At 47.1% G+C, this 23403-nt stretch overlaps 2 protein-coding genes across 3 annotated transcripts in view; both read right to left on the bottom strand.

Annotated features, from left to right (window-relative positions):
* Positions 1-8807: 8807 nt before the first annotated feature.
* Positions 8808-12457, bottom strand: LOC309480288 (uncharacterized protein). Its single transcript, XM_082144703.1, has 4 exons — positions 11763-12457; positions 11038-11373; positions 10575-10940; positions 8808-9203 (listed from the first exon to the last, which is right to left on the bottom strand). Exons 1-4 carry the CDS (start codon positions 11821-11823, stop codon positions 9058-9060), a joined length of 909 nt encoding a protein of 302 aa, XP_082000829.1. The 5' UTR covers positions 11824-12457; the 3' UTR covers positions 8808-9057.
* A 9900-nt stretch (positions 12458-22357) lies between these two features.
* Positions 22358-23403, bottom strand: part of LOC309480234 (uncharacterized protein) — a 157470-nt gene continuing 156424 nt past the window's right edge. The window contains exon 7 of one of the 2 annotated variants that reach the window (XM_082144644.1): positions 22358-23060. In XM_082144644.1, the coding sequence (XP_082000770.1) occupies positions 22972-23060 (89 nt within the window). In that variant the 3' untranslated portion in view covers positions 22358-22971. The remainder of the gene's footprint in view (positions 23061-23403) is intronic. The other variant, XM_082144645.1, reaches the window with a different exon arrangement.

Consider the following 23403-nt stretch of genomic DNA (forward strand, 5'->3'; position numbering starts at 1 on the left):
CGCCTGAGAGCACTATTCGTTTAAATGCAAAATACAATTTCAGCACTAGATGGGAGAAATTCCTACACAGCGTACCTTTATGGACTAACTTGTAGGGTCTTTAAAAAAAAGCCTCTAAAATCGAGGAGGTCAGAGGTCATGCTTCCTGCTATAGTATCATCAGCTCTCCCCAGAGTCTATTCCTGTGACCACCAGACAGACAGCCTGTCGCATCAACAAATGCTAACATTTTAAACTTCTACATGTGTTTTGAGCAGATAACCGATAGTATATTCTCAGTAAAGGGTTTCACCCTGTGTGTTTCCACACTGATTAAGGGTAGTTCGGGAGATACAAGTAAAGTAAAAATGATCTTATACATCTTATACGTGCAATAGATCATTGCTACCGTAGAAAAAGTAAAATCATGCTTTGAATTAAGACGAGTAAAATGAAATATTCACTCAAGACAAACTTTACTTGTGCCGCGTCATGGACCACAGAGGCACATCACATCTCTGAAAATGTGTGGTGATTTTCTAAAATATACAACTTAGTCTAAATAAGAGCAATGTGGAGTCCTCGGATTTCTTAAAAACAAAACATGTTACATGTTGTATGGACAGAAATACTGTTTGAAATATTTGTGTATAAATAAGATCTAAGACGCCTAAGCATAGTTTTTGCTTTAATTATTTATTTATTTATTTTAATCTAAAGGTTTTGAACAGACTCTGTTAAGTAAAAATAATACCTTTTACAATTTAAGCAAAATCCTTTATATCATACAGAAGTCTTCTAAGAAGATAAATAGAAGTTACGATTTTAATAAAACTTTAAAGATTTGATTTAAACAGTCTTTTAATTTTAAAATATCTAATTTAAACTTTTAAGGTTATGCTTTTAAATGAGTTTATTATAAAACTCTGGATGTAGTGTGCTCTGGAGCGCAGACTAGCTTTACTGTGACATTGTCCCCCGAGGCTCGTCTGGTCTGTAACTCCTCTCGTCTCTGTGAGGGTCTGGAACATTCATTTCACACTGTGGTTTATCACTGGGAGGGTCTGGGATTGTTTTGTTTATGACAACTTAAACTATTTGCTTTTTGGATTGTTTTTTATCATTGCATAAACAACTACTTCACCTCTCTGAAAATGTAAGGTGTTATATATATATATATATATATATATATATATATATATATATATATATATATATATATATATATATATATTCATTTAGTTAAATCTATGTTTTCATTTTTTTAAATACATTTTAGTAACATATTTGTTTTTTAATTTTATTATTGTTATTTTATTATTTGTTATTTTATTATTGTTATTATTCATTGATTATATATTTTATTTATAATAATTTAATTTAAAATAGAGATTAGTTCATTTTAGACCCCTTTTCAGTTGGTAAACCTCCCAGATTGGCCGACCCGTACACACTCAGTCAATAGATGGACCATCTGACAGGATTAGCATTAACGCTACCTCCGGTTGAGTGGCCTGACTTCTACACCTACCCGATAGAGAAACTGAGGGCATATAAATCTTTAGATGCCTATAACTGTACTAAATGGTCACATACACGACTTGTGTGGTAGCCTACGACCCGCAATTCTGCCTAGCTATAAGAATTGATAATTTTCTTGGCCTCATGCTTACCAGGATTTAAACATTACAACATCAGCAATTGCTGGTATACTGGAAATCTCTGAACAAATCTAGTGTGTGTAATCAGAAATGTCCTGTATCTGATCATCTCTGTGCATCTCGAGTGTATGGACGTGTACAGGGTTTTCACACACCTTAAAGGGGACATATCATGCTAAATCCAATTTTTTAGCCCTTAAATGCATTTTGTTGTATATTTGGAGTGTTTAGAAGTACAGAAAAGTTGAAATTATTCTCTTCAGGTGCTTCGTTGATATCTTTATATTCTGTTTTGGTCATATTTTTCAACCTGTTCCGATTTTTCTATTCTCTATTACATTTTTTTTAACTATTACGTCACAGTATTTGCAGCGGAACTGCCACATAAGGACATCGACTCCCGGCCCAACACTTCCAGCAATCTGCCATTTTGCTCTCTCTCCTTTGCACATATTAATCAAAATAAATCGACACGGTGGTCAAAGGTCGGAAGACCAAACTTTCATGTGGAGCATTCAGAGATATTTTCTTCCTGAATTACCGTGTGAATTGTGCTAAATAAGTTGCCTTATCTTTTCTGAAAAGCGTCCCGGGCATTAAGCTGACATAAAACAACACTTTAATAAAACGAAAAAACTATCCAATGATGAAATGTTTTCTATGTTGACACAAATCTTGGATGTCCAAAAGTTTCTGTGCCGCTAGATAATCGTATCTCTGCTATCAAACTACAAAAATGGCCGAACGGGGTGGAGTTGAACCGAGTGTCCCCTCTGCAACCTGGAGAAGGGGCGGGGTATGAAGTGTCTCATTTGCATTTAAAGAGACCGTACCAAAACGAGTTGCTCTCAGACACACATCAGAAAAGGTGTAGAAAAGGGACCTGTGGAGCTATAATAATGAGGAATTCAGACCCAAGCATTGCAGTTCCGCTTTATATAGACCACAAATGTATGATTTATATGTAAAAAGGAATGATATAAAAGCATGATATGTCTCCTTTAAGTTTCACTGAAATTTCCAATATCCTAAAAGTCCCAAAGTAAAAGTATGAGGTTAGGATTGTTGCATTATTCCAAATAAATCGATTAAGATCCACAAACAAATGTAAAGAGATTCACAAAAATGTATAAAACTCACAAGTAAATAAAATGAGATTTACAAATGAATAAAAAAATGAAACAAATGTGTTTTGTCACAAACACAACTCTGCCTGGCATTTATCTGTGAGCCGCTATCTGTGCATCTGTAAATCGCTGCACGCATCTGTGGATTTTGAAACACTTCTAGCGTCAACATGCAGAAAAAGCCACAGATAAGTGGACTCCACCCACCGTTTACTCAAGCCAATCAGATAACAGCTACATTGCTCCAGAATAAGCAGAGAAAACTAAGGGGGAAAATATACTAAACAATAGCAAGGATCCTCTGGAACAGCGGGAAGAACAAAACACCAGTAAAATAGACAGATTAGACTGACACGACTGACAGAACGGTCAGAGGAGAACCTTGACAGAGAGAAGTGAAGAGAGAATGATCAGTCCCAGCAGACACAGATCACACTTATCAGACATCTTCTGTTTCTGTCAGTCTTCCTCTTCATTATATATAGTTACAGCTCCTCCTTTAAACATCCTCAGCTCCTCCTGTGGTTATTAACTTCCTCTGTTCTGATCAACTGAGTGATTCAATCCTGCTAGAGTTGCTGTATAGAGACACGATGCCACAGTGAAGTGTTGCTTTACATGCGTATTGTGAACCGCACTATCTCAACACACATCTGCTCTGAACACAGTTTATAAGATATTCTTTTGCACATGAGAGCATTACTGTTAGTCTCCCTTCCTTATTTTAGCAGTTTCCTGAATTATAAAACAGATTTTAAAAGTATTGTAAAGTAATTATTAGCATCAGCTTGGTAAAATAAACCTGCATTTGCACATGAGCGTCTGTAAAGCAGATATTAACTGTCTTCAGGGAGTTTCTACACATGGATTATAACTAGAGGTGGGCATAGATTAATTTTTTTAATCTAGATTAATCTAGATTAATTTTGAAATTAATCTAGATTAATCTAGATTAAAATGGCTCATCTCCTGTTTCCAAAATGCATCACAAACTGCTTGAGAAAGCTGTTCTACTCATAGACTGTAAAAGGTTACTACTGTACTGTTACCGTCCGTAGGCAACATTAGGTAGGTAGGCCTATGTTATTATCAACTACTATAGGCTATCAATTAGGGATGGGCGATATGGCCTAAAATCTATATTGTGATATACATTGCAGCCTCTTGTGATAACGATATACAGTATATTATAATAAAACCATCTCAGAACAGATTACACAGACCCATGCTAAACAACTGCTAAATGTATTTTTTTTTAAAGGGTGTATGTAGTTTTGAGAACATATATTGTGCAAAACTGTAAGTATACAACATAATTTTGCAGATAAATAAAATTTAAGTACACTATCTGCAGAGACTTAAGTAGGTCTAATGTTTATTATGGCTTGGAGCTTATGAAACCCCAAATTTAAAATTAGAATATTGTCTAACTGATGTCTTTTCAGTTAAAAAGAAACACAACAACGATTCTTAAAATCGAGATTATGTGCTACACCACTAAGATATATTGGAATGGGAATAATACGCGCGCGCTGGTATTCAGTGATATCATGTTTCGTTTTGAATTTGAGGTGGTAGAACGGATTAGTCGTGTGTTAACTTACCGAACTGTTTCCCCACACACTCTGTATTGAGAATGAGGAGATGTCGTCACGCCACAGCGCCCCACCCCCAGAGACCGCGTCATCCTCCCCTTTCCGCCATGTTGGCAGGATACCCGCCAGCACCGTTCATTGTTTGTATTGGTAGTAGAGGAGGTTGTCGCACTATTTTAGAATACCTGGAAAACACTGCTGTGTAAAAAAAACTGCTCCATTGTCTCACACGATTGTCGTGGAAACCGTAGGAACAATGTGTTACAGCTTTTTCGTTTCCCTACATGGAAAAAGCATGAAGGAGAGCATGTCTCCGATGTGACAAGGAGACACCGGATTTCTTGGGTGGCTGCAATTAAGTTACTGTTTTCTGTGCCTTGGCAAATATGTGCAAAAGTGTTGTCTGAGTGCAGACTTTGTTTTGTTTAAAATAAAGTGTAATCTAATGTAACGTTAATCTAATCTACTATGAAATGACTGTCAATTTGAAATAAACACTTTAAACACCTTTATATGACTTAACAGTATTTAACAGTGTTTATTGAGAACTCTCAATGAACAGTCAGTGTATTAATCATAGGGTATTAATATGTTGCATGCAGGCAGCTCGTATGGGTCGACGTTTTTAATATCAGCCAGCTTCTCTAAATACCTCTGTTTGGCATTGGTAGTAAGTTTCTCCCTGTAAGGACCCTTTTCTTTTGCCGCATTCTTCTCCATCTCTTCTTAATTTTCTCGTAATTTCAATTATAGTTATAATTCCTCGAGCCGTCTTTCCTCCGTCTCTGTATAGCTCTTACACTGTTGCCCCTGGCAACCGATAGCGTATCCTGCCATCATGGCCGACCGGCTCAGACCCCGCCCAAATCGGCACGTGACTCCTCACTCTCAATATAGTTTGCTGCTGCTCGTCTGACGGTTTAAACCCGAACCAAGTCCAAATAATGGATGTTGCACCGATCTTTTTCACCAGCTTTCACTTTCAGCCGTGTTTACTTAAGATGACGACGAATATGCGTTGCAGCCGGGTTTACCTCGCGGCCGCGGGTAGATTGCGTCATCATAGCTTGTGTAGTATATAGAGCCATCTCCCAACCCAATTTGGAGAATAGATTAAAGTCGGCATGAAATCAAATTTGACAAATCTTCTTTTTATATGTAATATTGTAGTGTTTATTATAATGATTTATCTGTGCACTTCATTATTTTTAAAAAATTCATTTACCCTTATAATCTTTAATCAAATACATTACCCTTCCCTCCCCCCTCGAAACGACCTCTCTTCTCTTTCGGTCACGTGCCATGGCGAAAGGGTGCGGCCAGAGCCGATGAGGGTGCGGCTATCGGTGTCGGTCTCGTTTTGAGTCAAGTCAAGTTATCAGTCAAGTTCACCCTCGAGAGCATCTCGAAGTGTCCGAATGGTAGGCTATCTATCTTATCTAAATCTAGTTATTTACTTATCGGACACGTCGAGATGCTCTCGATGGTGAACTTGACTGATAACTTGACTTGACTCATCTTGGTTCGCGGGAGGCTCATATAAATATGGGCTGATTCCTGCCTGCAAATTTAGCTGCTCGTCCTCGTTCTCGTCGCCGGGCTCCTCAATAAAAAATCCTTCATGGGAGGGTAACGGTGGGGAGTCCGGTGGAGAGAAATCCTCCACAACTGAATGTAAACTGGCATTCAAATCTGCCTCCATTTTGTTTGCAACGCCCAACCTCCAAAGATCCAATCAATTCCCGAAGGACGAAATCAAGCCCCGCCCTACATTTTTTTTCTAATTTCAGAAGCCGTTTCACGTGGATATACGTCACAACAAGGAAAAAATTACAATCTCAACTTCCGTTTCATGCCAAAATTTTTTTTGTCGCGCGATAAGAGTCTCGCGTTAACGCAGCACGTTAACGCCGATAACGGTCCACCACTAATTATAACGTTCTGCTTTACTCTCTCCAGCCTTGAGAAATATATCAGATCCAGACTCCTTTATCAACACTACAAATGCAGAGGTTTTATTAAGCAAATTATAGCAATCATTCAAAATGAAAAAAGATGCTAAAGACAAGATCCAAGAATCCTCAAATCAGCTCCATCACACAGAACAGAGAGAGATTATACAGTCTGAGTCTGTCCATTACTGTATTAATATTATATTTAAAGCAGTTTACATATGAAGCTCAAGAAAATGACTTTCAACACTGTAGGCAAATATATCCATAACATCCATATAAATGAAAATAAATCTTGGCTGTTATTTGCACACAAAGTTATTTCTAAACTTTATGGTGTCACTATTTAATATTACATAATTCCACATATACACAACATCATCATCACATAATACTGGAGCTTCACATCACAGAAATGATGAATATGTGCACGAGTCTGTCATCTATTATCTTCTTACTTCACTCTCAAGCTGTCAGGAGGAGAATGACTATTGCCATTCACCAAAGATAAATCTATTTGATGTTTTATTCATTCATAGATATTCATGGTATCCCTCAAACTGTATTCACTTTATAGCCCTTAATTCTGTAATTGTGGACAAATGTGGGCACAGAGGACTCAGATGTGACCCTATTTTTTATTTATTATAAATGTTATATCACTGTCTTCGATAAAATTTTGTCTATCCATTTATGGTGTGTTTTTTTTATTTTGGGGGTATTTTTGAATTTATTTACTTCAAAAAGTACCATATTTTCTATGTAAATTATGCTTATTTTTTTGAGTGTGAGTTTTTGGCATGATGAGAATGTTGTACAGGATCAGCCCTTCATTTGTGTGTATGTTAGATATGCATTGTATTGGATCTATTGTTTTTTTTTTACAAAAAAACAAGAAGAATGCTCTAAATTACAGTTTTTGCTCTAAATTACATTACTTTCACTTTCACCTTCACTGTCACTGTCACTTTCACTTTCACTTTTTCCCATTCATTTCTATGGGTGCCCATTTTTGACCCAAATACAAGATTAAGGTTTTTTTTTTTTTCACCCACTTAACATTGTAGAATTGAGTCCAAAAAAATTGTGTGTGTTCAGGAGGCAAACTTAGGAAAAGTGGCCAAGTCTTGTACCGCTCAGATCAAGGGAAGTATTTTTTTAAAATAAATCAACATTATTTTGCCCACATTTGTCCAGAATACGGTTTTAGGGTTAAGTGAGGTTCACACTTAGCCTGGGTTTCCCCATACTGCCTTGAGCAGCGCGATTTTATTCACGCTGCAAGGTAGTCTGGCTACCATGGGCTAATTTTTCCCCTGAAATAGGGAACCAATCACAGAACGGGGAGGGAGCAGCAAGACGATGACGAAGTATATGCGACACACCGAAGCAGTTTGTTTATCTATGGATCCAACATGACAGACGTAAAAATATATGCATATTTAGTTTAGCAAGCATCTCATCTACAAAAATATTCCTGTATTTCAAGTTGATAAAATCATTTAAAATCCACATCAGTTTATTTGTGCCGACGCGCCACCCCTCCCAGGATCTATAACGTTACCTAGGCTACTTCCACTTTTAAAAATTCCTCATAACCGCGCGCGCGATCTGCTTGCAGTCGTCGAGATGGATGCTGAGGATTTGAAGAAAAGAATAGTTAGTGGAGATTGTAAAGTTGTCGACAATACGTCATCAAAAGTCAAGTCCAGTGTGTGGGAGAAATTTGGAGTTATCTGAAGAAAATATTGTAAAAAGCTTTGCTGCAAACATTTTCGTGTTGGATAGCCGCAAATGTGGAACTTCATCCTTGAGGAAGCACGCAGATAACTGGTAACAAAGCCGTTCTATCGAACGGTATTTTTCATATTTAACACTGTTAGTATGTGTGGTGTGCAGGGCGTGTTTGAACCCAACATTGTCAGATGTAGGCTAGACGAAATTGCGTGGCATATAGTGGTGTAGCCGCGTCTGTTCGATTTGTGTGGTAACGTTAGCCATGTTCTTCATGTACCGGCCTTTTGACAGCTTCGGCTGAAGTTGTCCTTGTGTTAATTGTCGTGTAACTTCTGTATGACCTGGCAATAAACATTTTTGTAAGTGTCTATAATGTGATAGTCTAAACTGATTTTATTTCGGGTGCGGGTCGGGTGTCGGTTCTATATTAAGCGGGTCGGGTGCGGATTTACAAAATCGGACCCGTGCAGGACTCTCTGGTGTACACATAAATCTCTGACCCATCGTCGTCTTCTTCGTTGAATATCTGTCGCTCTACATAAGTCATCTGGTATAATTGAAACGATTGGCTATGAGCTACGTACAGGCGCATTTGATAGACATTTGTAGCGCCCAATAAACGGCTCTGGGCATTCGTAAACCACGCCTCAAATACGAGAAAATGAACATGTAGTATCCAGACCACGTCTCAATGTGGAAGTGGTCTGAAAGTGGTCTGACGTTAGCCAGGCTAGTTCACACTAGCAATTCCATCAATTCAGGATTGAAACCTCAAAGGATTCATTTATTACATTACATTTACAGATGCTTTTATCCAAAGCGACTTACAAATGAGAACAACAGAAGCAGTTAAACTAACAATAGGACAACAATATGCAAGTATGATGACCCTTTCCAGTTTAATCTAACGCAGTACCAGTTTTTTTGTTTTGTTTTTTTTATATTGAAATTTAATTCATCAATATTTGTGCATTTGAATGTTTTCATACATGAAACGGTGAATGTTTTAGATGCCGCCAATACATAGATATTCCTCAGTAGGATCTGCTGCTGTAGTTCGGCTTGATGTCTTCTCAGAGTTTGAGCTTCTGACTTGAATCAGTGTTGGTGAAGCGACTGGATCTGCAGAAGATGAATGTTCAGACGCATCATCTGTAGGACATTAACATCATATGTTCATATCGATCATGACCTGCAGTTTGTGTTCATCATCACAGTTTACAGTGGCAGTAGTTGAGAAGAGACTGTACTGTATTACTGTATAACTGTATTACTGTATAACTGTATTACTGTGTTACTGTATAATTTATTCCTGGTTTATATGAGAGTGAAACACAGTTGAGCTTCTGCAAATAAACCTTCAGCTTGAATGAAGGACATAAGCCTTATAATTCCTAAACCCGACCTCCTACATGGGTCATACTAGGCTCTGAGCAGAACCAGAAAATATGAACATATCACACCAGTCCTCAGGTCTTTACACTGGCTCCCAGTTAGATTTAGGAATACATTGCAGATATGCTCACTGAATATAAACCCAACAGATCACTCAGATCATTAGGATCATATCAGCTAGAAATACCAAGGGTTCACTCTAAGCATGGTGAGTCCACTTTTAGCTATTATGCCAGCCACAGCTGGAACCAGCTTCCAGAGGAGATCAGATGTGCTCCTACAGTGGTCACATTCAAATCCAGACTCAAAACACTTCTGTTTAGCTGTGCATTTACTGAATGAGCACTGTGCCGCTGTTCGTCCGACTGTTTTTACTGTACTGTATTTTATTTTTCTAAACTGTTTTAATTATTCTTATTTCTTTTAATTATTTTAATTTCTCCTATGTCAGCAGGGCATTTAGCCCGTAACTGTAAATGACCACTCAGAAGGTGTAAAAGAAAGTGATAATGTGAAAGTGACGTGTATTAATGTGAGTTTGAAAGTAGAACAGTATTTAAATGACAATATTAAAGTTTTTGTCTGAGAAAGAATGTGAACGCAGTGCTAAAGTGCTAAAGAAAGTGAAAAGAACGTGTGAGTAAATGAGGGAGAAAAGAAAGTTAAAGGAAAGTTGATAGATGGAAGTCGTAAGAAGATTGAAGGTTAAAAGAAGGTTGAAAGATATAAGTCTTAAGGGAATCCTTTGAAGGAAAGATCTATAATAATATTCTTTTTTTCTTTTTTAAAAGTACTGTATTTTATTTTATTTTTCTAAACTGCTTTAATTATTCTTATTTCTTTTCATTATTTTAATTTCTTCTATGTAAAGCACTTTGAATTGCCATTGTGTATGAAATGTGCTATATAAATAAACTTGCCTTGCCTTTAATACACTCCTCTGATTTATGCAATATATCATGTATGACCCATGTAGGAGGCCAATATTGGGAATTATAAGGATTGTTATGCAGTTTATGACTTTGACCACTAATATTTTACAACTCCAAAACGTATGAAGCCATCAGAAAGAGTCGAGCCAATCTGTGGAAGTTTTCACAAATCTGTCAGAAAAGAGTGTTTTCTCACCTGAATACTTGACAGTGTATCTGACTGAGGTCTCGAGCTGATCTCTGCGAGTAAGCTGACATCTCCACTCTCTGTTGTCATCTTCATCCAGGAGTGTTGTAGTCAGAGTGATGATACAGTCATCTTGATCTGATGATGATGATAATATCTGATATCTGGAGTCTGTCTTCAGATCAACACCAGCCTGATTCACCCACAACAGCTCAGATCCCTCATAACTGACCAAATCATCACAGGAGAGTCCATAATATGAATACAACTGACAGGAGAGAGTCACAGAACGGCCTGGACTGATCTCAGTCTGTGAGGATGATGATGATGATGATGATGAAGATGATGATGATGATGATGATGGAGACACTGAAACTGAACACAAGACACAAATCACAGACTCTTCAATCATCATCTGAGTTTAAAGGGAGAATCTGCCCTTTTTAAATTGACCACATAATCATAAACTTACCATGAAGAACATCCAGAAGAACATCAGCATCAGGTCCTTGTTGTCTGTCATTCACATATTGTCTGCATCTGTATAATCCATAATCTTCTCCTGTGACGTTCTTGATGTTCAGAGAGCAGTCAGACTCCAGACTCAGTCTCTCATGTCTCTCTGTGTCTTTATTCTTTATCCCTCCAGTAATCAGTTCAACTGGATCACCAAATGGTGGAGGTCTGTTCTGGTAGGTCCATGTAGTTGATTTGCAGTCAGAAAGAGCTTTTTCACAGGACAGAGAGACATTTTCACCAGAACTGATGAACACCTGATCCACTCCATCATAATACACTCCACTGGTTCCTGAAACACAGTATATCTCAGTGATCATTATGATATATATTAATAAATGAAAAATAAAACACACCAGCATAAAAAGCAGAAGTTTTAAATCATAGTATTTTTCCTGACTTAAAGCAAACAACACACTCTCCAGAATAAACTATTAGTCTTTATCAGAGAGCTGTTCAAATCACTGACACACTCTTAATATGAAGATAATTCTTCATCATCAGATGTTTGAGTGACACTATGTCCAGTATCAGGAATAATACAGTATGATCTGTGTGTATCAATACACAACTCTGAGATCACAACGTGAATGTGTGCAAGAATAAACTGAGCATGTTCAAATGAACTCTTTCCAGACTAATTCCACTAAATGTCTTTAGAGAAAATACAGATTTCTTTACCTGTGAGAAGTGAAGAGAGAATGATCAGTCCCAGCAGACACAGATCACACTTATCAGCCATTTTCTGTTTCTGTCAGTCTTCCTCTTCATTATATATAGTTACAGCTCCTCCTTTAAACATCATCAGCTCCTCCTGTGGTTATTAACTTCCTCTCATCTGACATACTGGATATTTTGTTGATATATGTGCTGATTCTTGATGTGTGTGTGTGTGTGTGTGTGTGTGTGTGTGTGTGTGTGTGTGTGTGTGTGTGTGTGTGTGTGTGTGTGTGTGTGTCCGTCTTTTGCCTCTAACAGATAAATGTGAGAGGCACAGGCTGGGTTCTCAACAACTGTTAATGGAAACACTTACCAAATAAGCTTTATGTATGTGCTGCATATAATAAGTGTGAAGAAGTATTTGAATATGTGCTTTTTGCAAGTGTGTGTTAACTGAGGACCAGCATGGCAGTGTCACATCAGTGTGATATCCAACATTACAGACTGAAAGGGAAATCATTTCTTAGCGGATGCTCTCATGTGAAGTGTCACTGTATACAGCAAACTGAAGATGTTTCTGTAAACTTCACTTCCATTGAAGACAATAGTGTCATTATCCAGCTCAATTCAATTCAATTATTCTGTGTTTTCATTCAAAAGGGTCAAGTTCAGTTTGACTGATAGTATTTTCAGAATATTAAACTGAGCAAGCTGAATGTGACAGTGGCACGAAACCAAAACTCATCTTTTTAAAGACTGTACATTTGAACATTCTTCAAAAAATGCAAGTAAATAAACATTAAAATAAAGTGTTACAAAAAAAGTAAATGCAGTTTAAGAACATTGTTGCACAGTGAAACACGATGTCCAGTGTTTGATCAGATTCTTTTGTAAACGAGGCATAATGTAATGCACAGTTTGTGAAGAACAGTTTGTGAAACACATTTCTCCAGGTTTGTAATGCACACAGCGACACCTGCTGGTCAATGCTAATATCATGCAGGAAAGATCATCAGGAGTGTGACAGCGCTAAAATGTGTGTTAGATGGTTTAAAAAGGCTTGACACATTAACATATACACACACATAAACACATATTAAATACATAAATGAGTTCTTGGAAGTTTTTGTTGTTTCATAATCTTGTAAGTGGGCAGTGCTTTTGTTGAACAGAGGGGAATGATGGAGTTGTTTAGACTGGATAAAAGAGGGTGAAAGTGATTAATATGAACCGGACAGAGAGAAGTGGAAGTCAATATTTCTTCCAGTGTCTTCAGGCCGAGTCCAAACCCTTCTCGAAGCACTGCAATCAAACGAGGCTTTGAATGTCCAACATAAAATACTGTGTTTATGTGATGTTGATAATCATTTTGTCCTTTTTTACTGTCCATGAAGAACAATAATCGTCCACAGGATAGTTAATAAATGTATTCAAATATAATTGGTGTTCCTTTACATTTCTCTGAACAGCAAGTGTTGAAGACGGCACATAAAATAATAGGGGACGGCACACATCCTTTGCACTATATACCTTTGTGCCTAGTATTTAAATGTATTGTGTTGTCTATGAATGTGAACCACCAATGTAGCCGGAACTAATATCCCCAAGGGAATTAATAAAACTGTAAACTTGAAGTGAATGGAGAGTCAGATGCAGAAACTCACAGAAGGGGCTATGAGCAGAAATGGACAGAGATCCCCACACCTGGGGCCTCATTTATAACCGTTGCGTACGCACACACAGGCCCTGAGAGAGGCGTACGCACACACAGGCCCTGAGAGAGGCGTACGCACACACAGGCCCTGACAGAGGCGTACGCACACACAGGCCCTGACAGAGGCGTACGCACACACAGGCCCTGACAGAGGCGTACGCACACACAGGCCCTGAGAGAGGCGTACGCACACACAGGCCCTGAGAGAGGCGTACGCACACACAGGCCCTGAGAGAGGCGTACGCACACACAGGCCCTGAGAGAGGCGTACGCACACACAGGCCCTGAGAGAGGCGTACGCACACACAGGCCCTGACAGAGGCGTACGCACACACAGGCCCTGACAGAGGCGTACGCACACACAGGCCCTGACAGAGGCGTACGCACACACAGGCCCTGACAGAGGCGTACGCGCACACAGGCCCTGACAGAGGCGTACGCGCACACAGGCCCTGACAGAGGCGTACGCGCACACAGGCCCTGACAGAGGCGTACGCGCACACAGGCCCTGACAGAGGCGTACGCGCACACAGGCCCTGACAGAGGCGTACGCGCACACAGGCCCTGACAGAGGCGTACGCGCACACAGGCCCTGACAGAGGCGTACGCGCACACAGGCCCTGACAGAGGCGTACGCACACACAGGCCCTGACAGAGGCGTACGCACACACAGGCCCTGACAGAGGCGTACGCACACACAGGCCCTGAGAGAGGCGTACGCACACACAGGCCCTGACAGAGGCGTACGCACACACAGGCCCTGACAGAGGCGTACGCACACACAGGCCCTGACAGAGGCGTACGCACACACAGGCCCTGACAGAGGCGTACGCACACACAGGCCCTGACAGAGGCGTACGCACACACAGGCCCTGAGAGAGGCGTACGCACACACAGGCCCTGAGAGAGGCGTACGCACACACAGGCCCTGACAGAGGCGTACGCGCACACAGGCCCTGACAGAGGCGTACGCGCACACAGGCCCTGACAGAGGCGTACGCGCACACAGGCCCTGACAGAGGCGTACGCGCACACAGGCCCTGACAGAGGCGTACGCGCACACAGGCCCTGACAGAGGCGTACGCACACACAGGCCCTGACAGAGGCGTACGCACACACAGGCCCTGAGAGAGGCGTACGCACACACAGGCCCTGACAGAGGCGTACGCACACACAGGCCCTGACAGAGGCGTACGCACACACAGGCCCTGAGAGAGGCGTACGCACACACAGGCCCTGAGAGAGGCGTACGCACACACAGGCCCTGAGAGAGGCGTACGCACACACAGGCCCTGACAGAGGCGTACGCACACACAGGCCCTGACAGAGGCGTACGCACACACAGGCCCTGACAGAGGCGTACGCACACACAGGCCCTGACAGAGGCGTACGCACACACAGGCCCTGACAGAGGCGTACGCACACACAGGCCCTGAGAGAGGCGTACGCACACACAGGCCCTGAGAGAGGCGTACGCACACACAGGCCCTGAGAGAGACGTACGCGCACACAGGCCCTGACAGAGGCGTACGCACACACAGGCCCTGACAGAGGCGTACGCACACACAGGCCCTGACAGAGGCGTACGCACACACAGGCCCTGAGAGAGGCGTACGCACACACAGGCCCTGACAGAGGCGTACGCACACACAGGCCCTGAGAGAGGCGTACGCACACACAGGCCCTGACAGAGGCGTACGCACACACAGGCCCTGACAGAGGCGTACGCACACACAGGCCCTGACAGAGGCGTACGCACACACAGGCCCTGACAGAGGCGTACGCACACACAGGCCCTGACAGAGGCGTACGCACACACAGGCCCTGACAGAGGCGTACGCACACACAGGCCCTGACAGAGGCGTACGCACACACAGGCCCTGACAGAGGCGTACGCACACACAGGCCCTGACAGAGGCGTACGCACACACAGGCCCTGAGAGAGGCGTACGCACACACAGGCCCTGACAGAGGCGTACGCACACACAGGCCCTGACAGAGGCGTACGCACACACAGGCCCTGACAGAGGCGTACGCACACACAGGCCCTGACAGAGGCGTACGCACACACAGGCCCTGACAGAGGCGTACGCACACACAGGCCCTGAGAGAGGCGTACGCACACACAGGCCCTGACAGAGGCGTACGCACACACAGGCCCTGACAGAGGCGTACGCACACACAGGCCCTGACAGAGGCGTACGCACACACAGGCCCTGACAGAGGCGTACGCACACACAGGCCCTGACAGAGGCGTACGCACACACAGGCCCTGACAGAGGCGTACGCACACACAGGCCCTGAGAGAGGCGTACGCACACACAGGCCCTGAGAGAGGCGTACGCACACACAGGCCCTGACAGAGGCGTACGCACACACAGGCCCTGACAGAGGCGTACGCACACACAGGCCCTGACAGAGGCGTACGCACACACAGGCCCTGACAGAGGCGTACGCACACACAGGCCCTGAGAGAGGCGTACGCACACACAGGCCCTGACAGAGGCGTACGCACACACAGGCCCTGACAGAGGCGTACGCACACACAGGCCCTGACAGAGGCGTACGCACACACAGGCCCTGACAGAGGCGTACGCACACACAGGCCCTGAGAGAGGCGTACGCACACACAGGCCCTGACAGAGGCGTACGCACACACAGGCCCTGACAGAGGCGTACGCACACACAGGCCCTGACAGAGGCGTACGCACACACAGGCCCTGACAGAGGCGTACGCACACACAGGCCCTGAGAGAGGCGTACGCACACACAGGCCCTGAGAGAGGCGTACGCACACACAGGCCCTGAGAGAGGCGTACGCACACACAGGCCCTGACTGAGGCGTACGCGCACACAGGCCCTGACAGAGGCGTACGCACACACAGGCCCTGACAGAGGCGTACGCACACACAGGCCCTGAGAGAGGCGTACGCACACACAGGCCCTGAGAGAGGCGTACGCACACACAGGCCCTGACAGAGGCGTACGCACACACAGGCCCTGACAGAGGCGTACGCACACACAGACCCTGAGAGAGGCGTACGCACACACAGGCCCTGACAGAGGCGTACGCACACACAGGCCCTGACAGAGGCGTACGCACACACAGGCCCTGACAGAGGCGTACGCACACACAGGCCCTGACAGAGGCGTACGCACACACAGGCCCTGACAGAGGCGTACGCACACACAGGCCCTGACAGAGGCGTACGCACACACAGGCCCTGACAGAGGCGTACGCACACACAGGCCCTGACAGAGGCGTACGCACACACAGGCCCTGACAGAGGCGTACGCACACACAGGCCCTGACAGAGGCGTACGCACACACAGGCCCTGACAGAGGCGTACGCACACACAGGCCCTGACAGAGGCGTACGCACACACAGGCCCTGACAGAGGCGTACGCGCACACAGGCCCTGACAGAGGCGTACGCGCACACAGGCCCTGACAGAGGCGTACGCACACACAGGCCCTGACAGAGGCGTACGCACACACAGGCCCTGACAGAGGCGTACGCACACACAGGCCCTGAGAGAGGCGTACGCACACACAGGCCCTGACAGAGGCGTACGCACACACAGGCCCTGACAGAGGCGTACGCACACACAGGCCCTGACAGAGGCGTACGCACACACAGGCCCTGACAGAGGCGTACGCACACACAGGCCCTGACAGAGGCGTACGCACACACAGGCCCTGAGAGAGGCGTACGCACACACAGGCCCTGAGAGAGGCGTACGCACACACAGGCCCTGACAGAGGCGTACGCACACACAGGCCCTGACAGAGGCGTACGCACACACAGGCCCTGAGAGAGGCGTACGCACACACAGGCCCTGACAGAGGCGTACGCACACACAGGCCCTGAGAGAGGCGTACGCGCACACACAGGCCCTGAGAGAGGCGTACGCACACACAGGCCCTGAGAGAGGCGTACGCACACACAGGCCCTGACAGAGGCGTACGCACACACAGGCCCTGACAGAGGCGTACGCACACACAGGCCCTGACAGAGGCGTACGCACACACAGGCCCTGAGAGAGGCGTACGCACACACAGGCCCTGACAGAGGCGTACGCACACACAGGCCCTGACAGAGGCGTACGCACACACAGGCCCTGACAGAGGCGTACGCACACACAGGCCCTGACAGAGGCGTACGCACACACAGGCCCTGAGAGAGGCGTACGCACACACAGGCCCTGAGAGAGGCGTACGCACACACAGGCCCTGAGAGAGGCGTACGCACACACAGGCCCTGACAGAGGCGTACGCACACACAGGCCCTGACAGAGGCGTACGCACACACAGGCCCTGAGAGAGGCGTACGCACACACAGGCCCTGACAGAGGCGTACGCACACACAGGCCCTGACAGAGGCGTACGCACACACAGGCCCTGACAGAGGCGTACGCACACACAGGCCCTGACAGAGGCGTACGCACACACAGGCCCTGACAGAGGCGTACGCACACACAGGCCCTGACAGAGGCGTACGCACACACAGGCCCTGACAGAGGCGTACGCACACACAGGCCCTGACAGAGGCGTACGCGCACACAGGCCCTGACAGAGGCGTACGCACACACAGGCCCTGACAGAGGCGTACGCACACACAGGCCCTGAGAGAGGCGTACGCACACACAGGCCCTGACAGAGGCGTACGCACACACAGGCCCTGAGAGAGGCGTACGCACACACAGGCCCTGAGAGAGGCGTACGCACACACAGGCCCTGACAGAGGCGTACGCACACACAGGCCCTGACAGAGGCGTACGCACACACAGGCCCTGACAGAGGCGTACGCACACACAGGCCCTGACAGAGGCGTACGCACACACAGGCCCTGACAGAGGCGTACGCACACACAGGCCCTGACAGAGGCGTACGCACACACAGGCCCTGAGAGAGGCGTACGCACACACAGGCCCTGACAGAGGCGTACGCACACACAGGCCCTGAGAGAGGCGTACGCACACACAGGCCCTGAGAGAGGCGTACGCACACACAGGCCCTGAGAGAGGCGTACGCACACACAGGCCCTGACAGAGGCGTACGCACACACAGGCCCTGAGAGAGGCGTACGCACACACAGGCCCTGACAGAGGCGTACGCACACACAGGCCCTGAGAGAGGCTTACGCACACACAGGCCCTGAGAGAGGCGTACGCACACACAGGCCCTGAGAGAGGCGTACGCACACACAGGCCCTGAGAGAGGCGTACGCACACACAGGCCCTGACAGAGGCGTACGCACACACAGGCCCTGACTGAGGCGTACGCACACACAGGCCCTGACAGAGGCGTACGCACACACAGGCCCTGACAGAGGCGTACGCACACACAGGCCCTGACAGAGGCGTACGCACACACAGGCCCTGACAGAGGCGTACGCACACACAGGCCCTGAGAGAGGCGTACGCACACACAGGCCCTGACAGAGGCGTACGCACACACAGGCCCTGACAGAGGCGTACGCACACACAGGCCCTGACAGAGGCGTACGCACACACAGGCCCTGACAGAGGCGTACGCACACACAGGCCCTGACAGAGGCGTACGCACACACAGGCCCTGAGAGAGGCGTACGCACACACAGGCCCTGAGAGAGGCGTACGCACACACAGGCCCTGACAGAGGCGTACGCACACACAGGCCCTGACAGAGGCGTACGCACACACAGGCCCTGAGAGAGGCGTACGCACACACAGGCCCTGACAGAGGCGTACGCACACACAGGCCCTGACAGAGGCGTACGCACACACAGGCCCTGACAGAGGCGTACGCACACACAGGCCCTGACAGAGGCGTACGCACACACAGGCCCTGAGAGAGGCGTACGCACACACAGGCCCTGAGAGAGGCGTACGCACACACAGGCCCTGAGAGAGGCGTACGCACACACAGGCCCTGACTGAGGCGTACGCGCACACAGGCCCTGACAGAGGCGTACGCACACACAGGCCCTGACAGAGGCGTACGCACACACAGGCCCTGACAGAGGCGTACGCACACACAGGCCCTGAGAGAGGCGTACGCACACACAGGCCCTGAGAGAGGCGTACGCACACACAGGCCCTGACAGAGGCGTACGCACACACAGGCCCTGACAGAGGCGTACGCACACACAGGCCCTGAGAGAGGCGTACGCACACACAGGCCCTGACAGAGGCGTACGCACACACAGGCCCTGACAGAGGCGTACGCACACACAGGCCCTGAGAGAGGCGTACGCACACACAGGCCCTGAGAGAGGCGTACGCACACACAGGCCCTGACAGAGGCGTACGCACACACAGGCCCTGACAGAGGCGTACGCACACACAGGCCCTGACAGAGGCGTACGCACACACAGGCCCTGACAGAGGCGTACGCACACACAGGCCCTGACAGAGGCGTACGCGCACACAGGCCCTGACAGAGGCGTACGCGCACACAGGCCCTGACAGAGGCGTACGCACACACAGGCCCTGACAGAGGCGTACGCACACACAGGCCCTGACAGAGGCGTACGCACACACAGGCCCTGAGAGAGGCGTACGCACACACAGGCCCTGACAGAGGCGTACGCACACACAGGCCCTGACAGAGGCGTACGCACACACAGGCCCTGACAGAGGCGTACGCACACACAGGCCCTGACAGAGGCGTACGCACACACAGGCCCTGAGAGAGGCGTACGCGCACACACAGGCCCTGAGAGAGGCGTACGCACACACAGGCCCTGAGAGAGGCGTACGCACACACAGGCCCTGAGAGAGGCGTACGCACACACAGGCCCTGAGAGAGGCGTACGCGCACACACAGGCCCTGACAGAGGCGTACGCACACACAGGCCCTGACAGAGGCGTACGCACACACAGGCCCTGAGAGAGGCGTACGCACACACAGGCCCTGAGAGAGGCGTACGCACACACAGGCCCTGACAGAGGCGTACGCACACACAGGCCCTGACAGAGGCGTACGCACACACAGGCCCTGACAGAGGCGTACGCACACACAGGCCCTGAGAGAGGCGTACGCACACACAGGCCCTGAGAGAGGCGTACGCACACACAGGCCCTGAGAGAGGCGTACGCACACACAGGCCCTGAGAGAGGCGTACGCACACACAGGCCCTGACAGAGGCGTACGCACACACAGGCCCTGAGAGAGGCGTACGCACACACAGGCCCTGACAGAGGCGTACGCACACACAGGCCCTGACAGAGGCGTACGCACACACAGGCCCTGACAGAGGCGTACGCACACACAGGCCCTGACAGAGGCGTACGCACACACAGGCCCTGAGAGAGGCGTACGCACACACAGGCCCTGACAGAGGCGTACGCACACTGGCCCTGACAGAGGCGTACGCACACACAGGCCCTGACAGAGGCGTACGCACACACAGGCCCTGAGAGAGGCGTACGCACACACAGGCCCTGAGAGAGGCGTACGCACACACAGGCCCTGACAGAGGCGTACGCACACACAGGCCCTGAGAGAGGCGTACGCACACACAGGCCCTGACAGAGGCGTACGCACACACAGGCCCTGACAGAGGCGTACGCACACACAGGCCCTGACAGAGGCGTACGCACACACAGGCCCTGAGAGAGGCGTACGCACACACAGGCCCTGAGAGAGGCGTACGCACACACAGGCCCTGAGAGAGGCGTACGCACACACAGGCCCTGAGAGAGGCGTACGCACACACAGGCCCTGACAGAGGCGTACGCACACACAGGCCCTGAGAGAGGCGTACGCACACACAGGCCCTGACAGAGGCGTACGCACACACAGGCCCTGAGAGAGGCGTACGCACACACAGGCCCTGAGAGAGGCGTACGCACACACAGGCCCTGACAGAGGCGTACGCACACACAGGCCCTGAGAGAGGCGTACGCACACACAGGCCCTGACAGAGGCGTACGCACACACAGGCCCTGACAGAGGCGTACGCACACACAGGCCCTGACAGAGGCGTACGCACACACAGGCCCTGACAGAGGCGTACGCACACACAGGCCCTGACAGAGGCGTAAGCCACTTCCGACGCATAAGTTGTGATTTATAAAAACAAACTTGACGGGAAAATTTGCGCACCTGCACGCAAACTCTGACACATGCGTACGAGCGTTCTGGAGATGGAGCAGTTTGGCGACACCAATGTTGAGCTGGAGTTAAATGTCTTTACATATACAGAATATACAGAAAGATAATACAAATATAATTTCACCCACCAAGCCTGTCACTTGAAGCAAATATCCATCCCTTCTTAAATGTCCGCGCCAGCGAGCGCGTTGGGCCTTTATACACTATTTGATTTATGTATTCAAAAACAAGGCAAAGGATAGGAAACTACATGATTTTTATTAATGTAATGTGTCTTGTACAGTTAAACGTTATCACGTGGATGAATAATAATATGCAAATGATATGCAGATGAGGATCTGCATAGTAAAACTAGGCGTTGTAAGCTCCATATATGGTTATTTCGGGGCGGAGACGCATGTGCGCACAATCTTCCTCTGACTGGGATTTATAAAGTGAATTCTGCACAGGTTCTGGCGTACGAACGGTTTTATAAGTCTGAATATTTTTTTGTGTACGCCATTTTTGGCTTTCGGGCGCACGTACACTTTTAGTAAGGTTCCTACGCACAGTTTTATAAATGAGACCCCTGATCTTGAGTGATGAAACATCCTCACATACCCATACACATATGCAATAGATGTACAGATATTAAATTTACATGCATGTAATTAGTATATTGTATATTGTCATATGAAGTAAAAACACACATGAAACTTATTAGAAATAGGAACAATTTCATTTTTGTAAATGTTTCACATAATGTAAGGGAAAAGAGTGTGTAGAGTGTGCTTGTGCTAACTCTCCATAAGGATTCCCAGTTCTGTGCCTCGAGTTCCCTTTCGAGTCGGTTTCTCAACATTACTTATGGGGAAACCCTTTTCCTCAAAATGCTGAAGCCTGAATGAATCACTCTTTTGCTTTGCAATAGCCAATGGCGTTCAAGGAATCGCCTAACTGGCGGGCTCAGCAGCTATATAGGCGAAGCCTGGTGCCAATTTATCTTTTTCCTTTCACCTGGAGCCTGTTTTCGCCATTGACCTATGCGACAAGAGTGAACGATGAGTGTCTCTGACCCGGGTGCCTGGTCGGTGCCCTACAGAAGAGGCTAGCTCCACCCTGACCTGTTTGGATGCAGAACTGATGAGCATCCTCTTGGAAGCTGTGGCAGATATGGGATTGGACTGGGCGACCCCCGAGCAGCCTTCCAAGCGCTGGATGGACGGGTCTTTCCTCTGCCTTGAGCCATGTCGAGCTACAGCCCACATCGCTGAAAAGGCATATGTTTCAGCGGGACATGCAGCATCTGCTCTCCACACGATGGCAGTCCTGCAGGTCTTCCAGACTCGACTCCTGAGACCTGGCCCTGTCTGCTGCTAGGTCACCCGGGGGAATGGGCAGCCTCGTGGTCCTGCATCATCACCTGTGACTGACACTCACTGAGATGTAGATGTTACACATATAGAAAGGAGCAGGCGTCGATTCTGGTGCAACACATTTAATAAAGGAAATATTGCATGCAAACCTGCAAGACAGATATCAGATTCAATGTCAATCACAAGTGGAGCGTCTCAATTCTGTGTGTTAGCTATCTGCTCGTTTCTGCATTAACTGCTATATTACGCATTCTCATTCAATATTACATTTTCTCATTACTCATTTTAGCATTATCTATACCATGGCTGTTAAACAAACTAATGAAATAATTCACTTGCAAATACAGTTTACATATTAAGCACTTGAACACATATCTTGCACCATAAAATCAAAAATAAACCATGTTAAACTTAATTTGAACCCATACAATTCACTTTGTTTGTTAAACACTTTTCAGAATACATGCATTCTATTTTCCAGCATGACTTGTT

The sequence above is a fragment of the Leuciscus leuciscus genome (assembly GCF_965113295.1).
Source record: "Leuciscus leuciscus genome assembly, chromosome: 1".
NCBI classification, from domain to species: domain Eukaryota; kingdom Metazoa; phylum Chordata; class Actinopteri; order Cypriniformes; family Leuciscidae; genus Leuciscus; species Leuciscus leuciscus.

Bases quoted from the DNA above. Each gene is read 5' to 3' on its own strand.
- LOC309480288 (XM_082144703.1), bottom strand. From the start codon at position 11,823: ATGGCTGATAAGTGTGATCTGTGTCTGCTGGGACTGATCATTCTCTCT. The intron at 11,374-11,762 runs GTAAAGAAATCT...ACTGTGTTTCAG, and splicing joins TCTCTCTTCACTTCTCACAG to GAACCAGTGGAGTGTATTAT. The intron at 9,204-10,574 runs GTGAGAAAACAC...AATGTCCTACAG, and splicing joins ATACACTGTCAAGTATTCAG to ATGATGCGTCTGAACATTCA.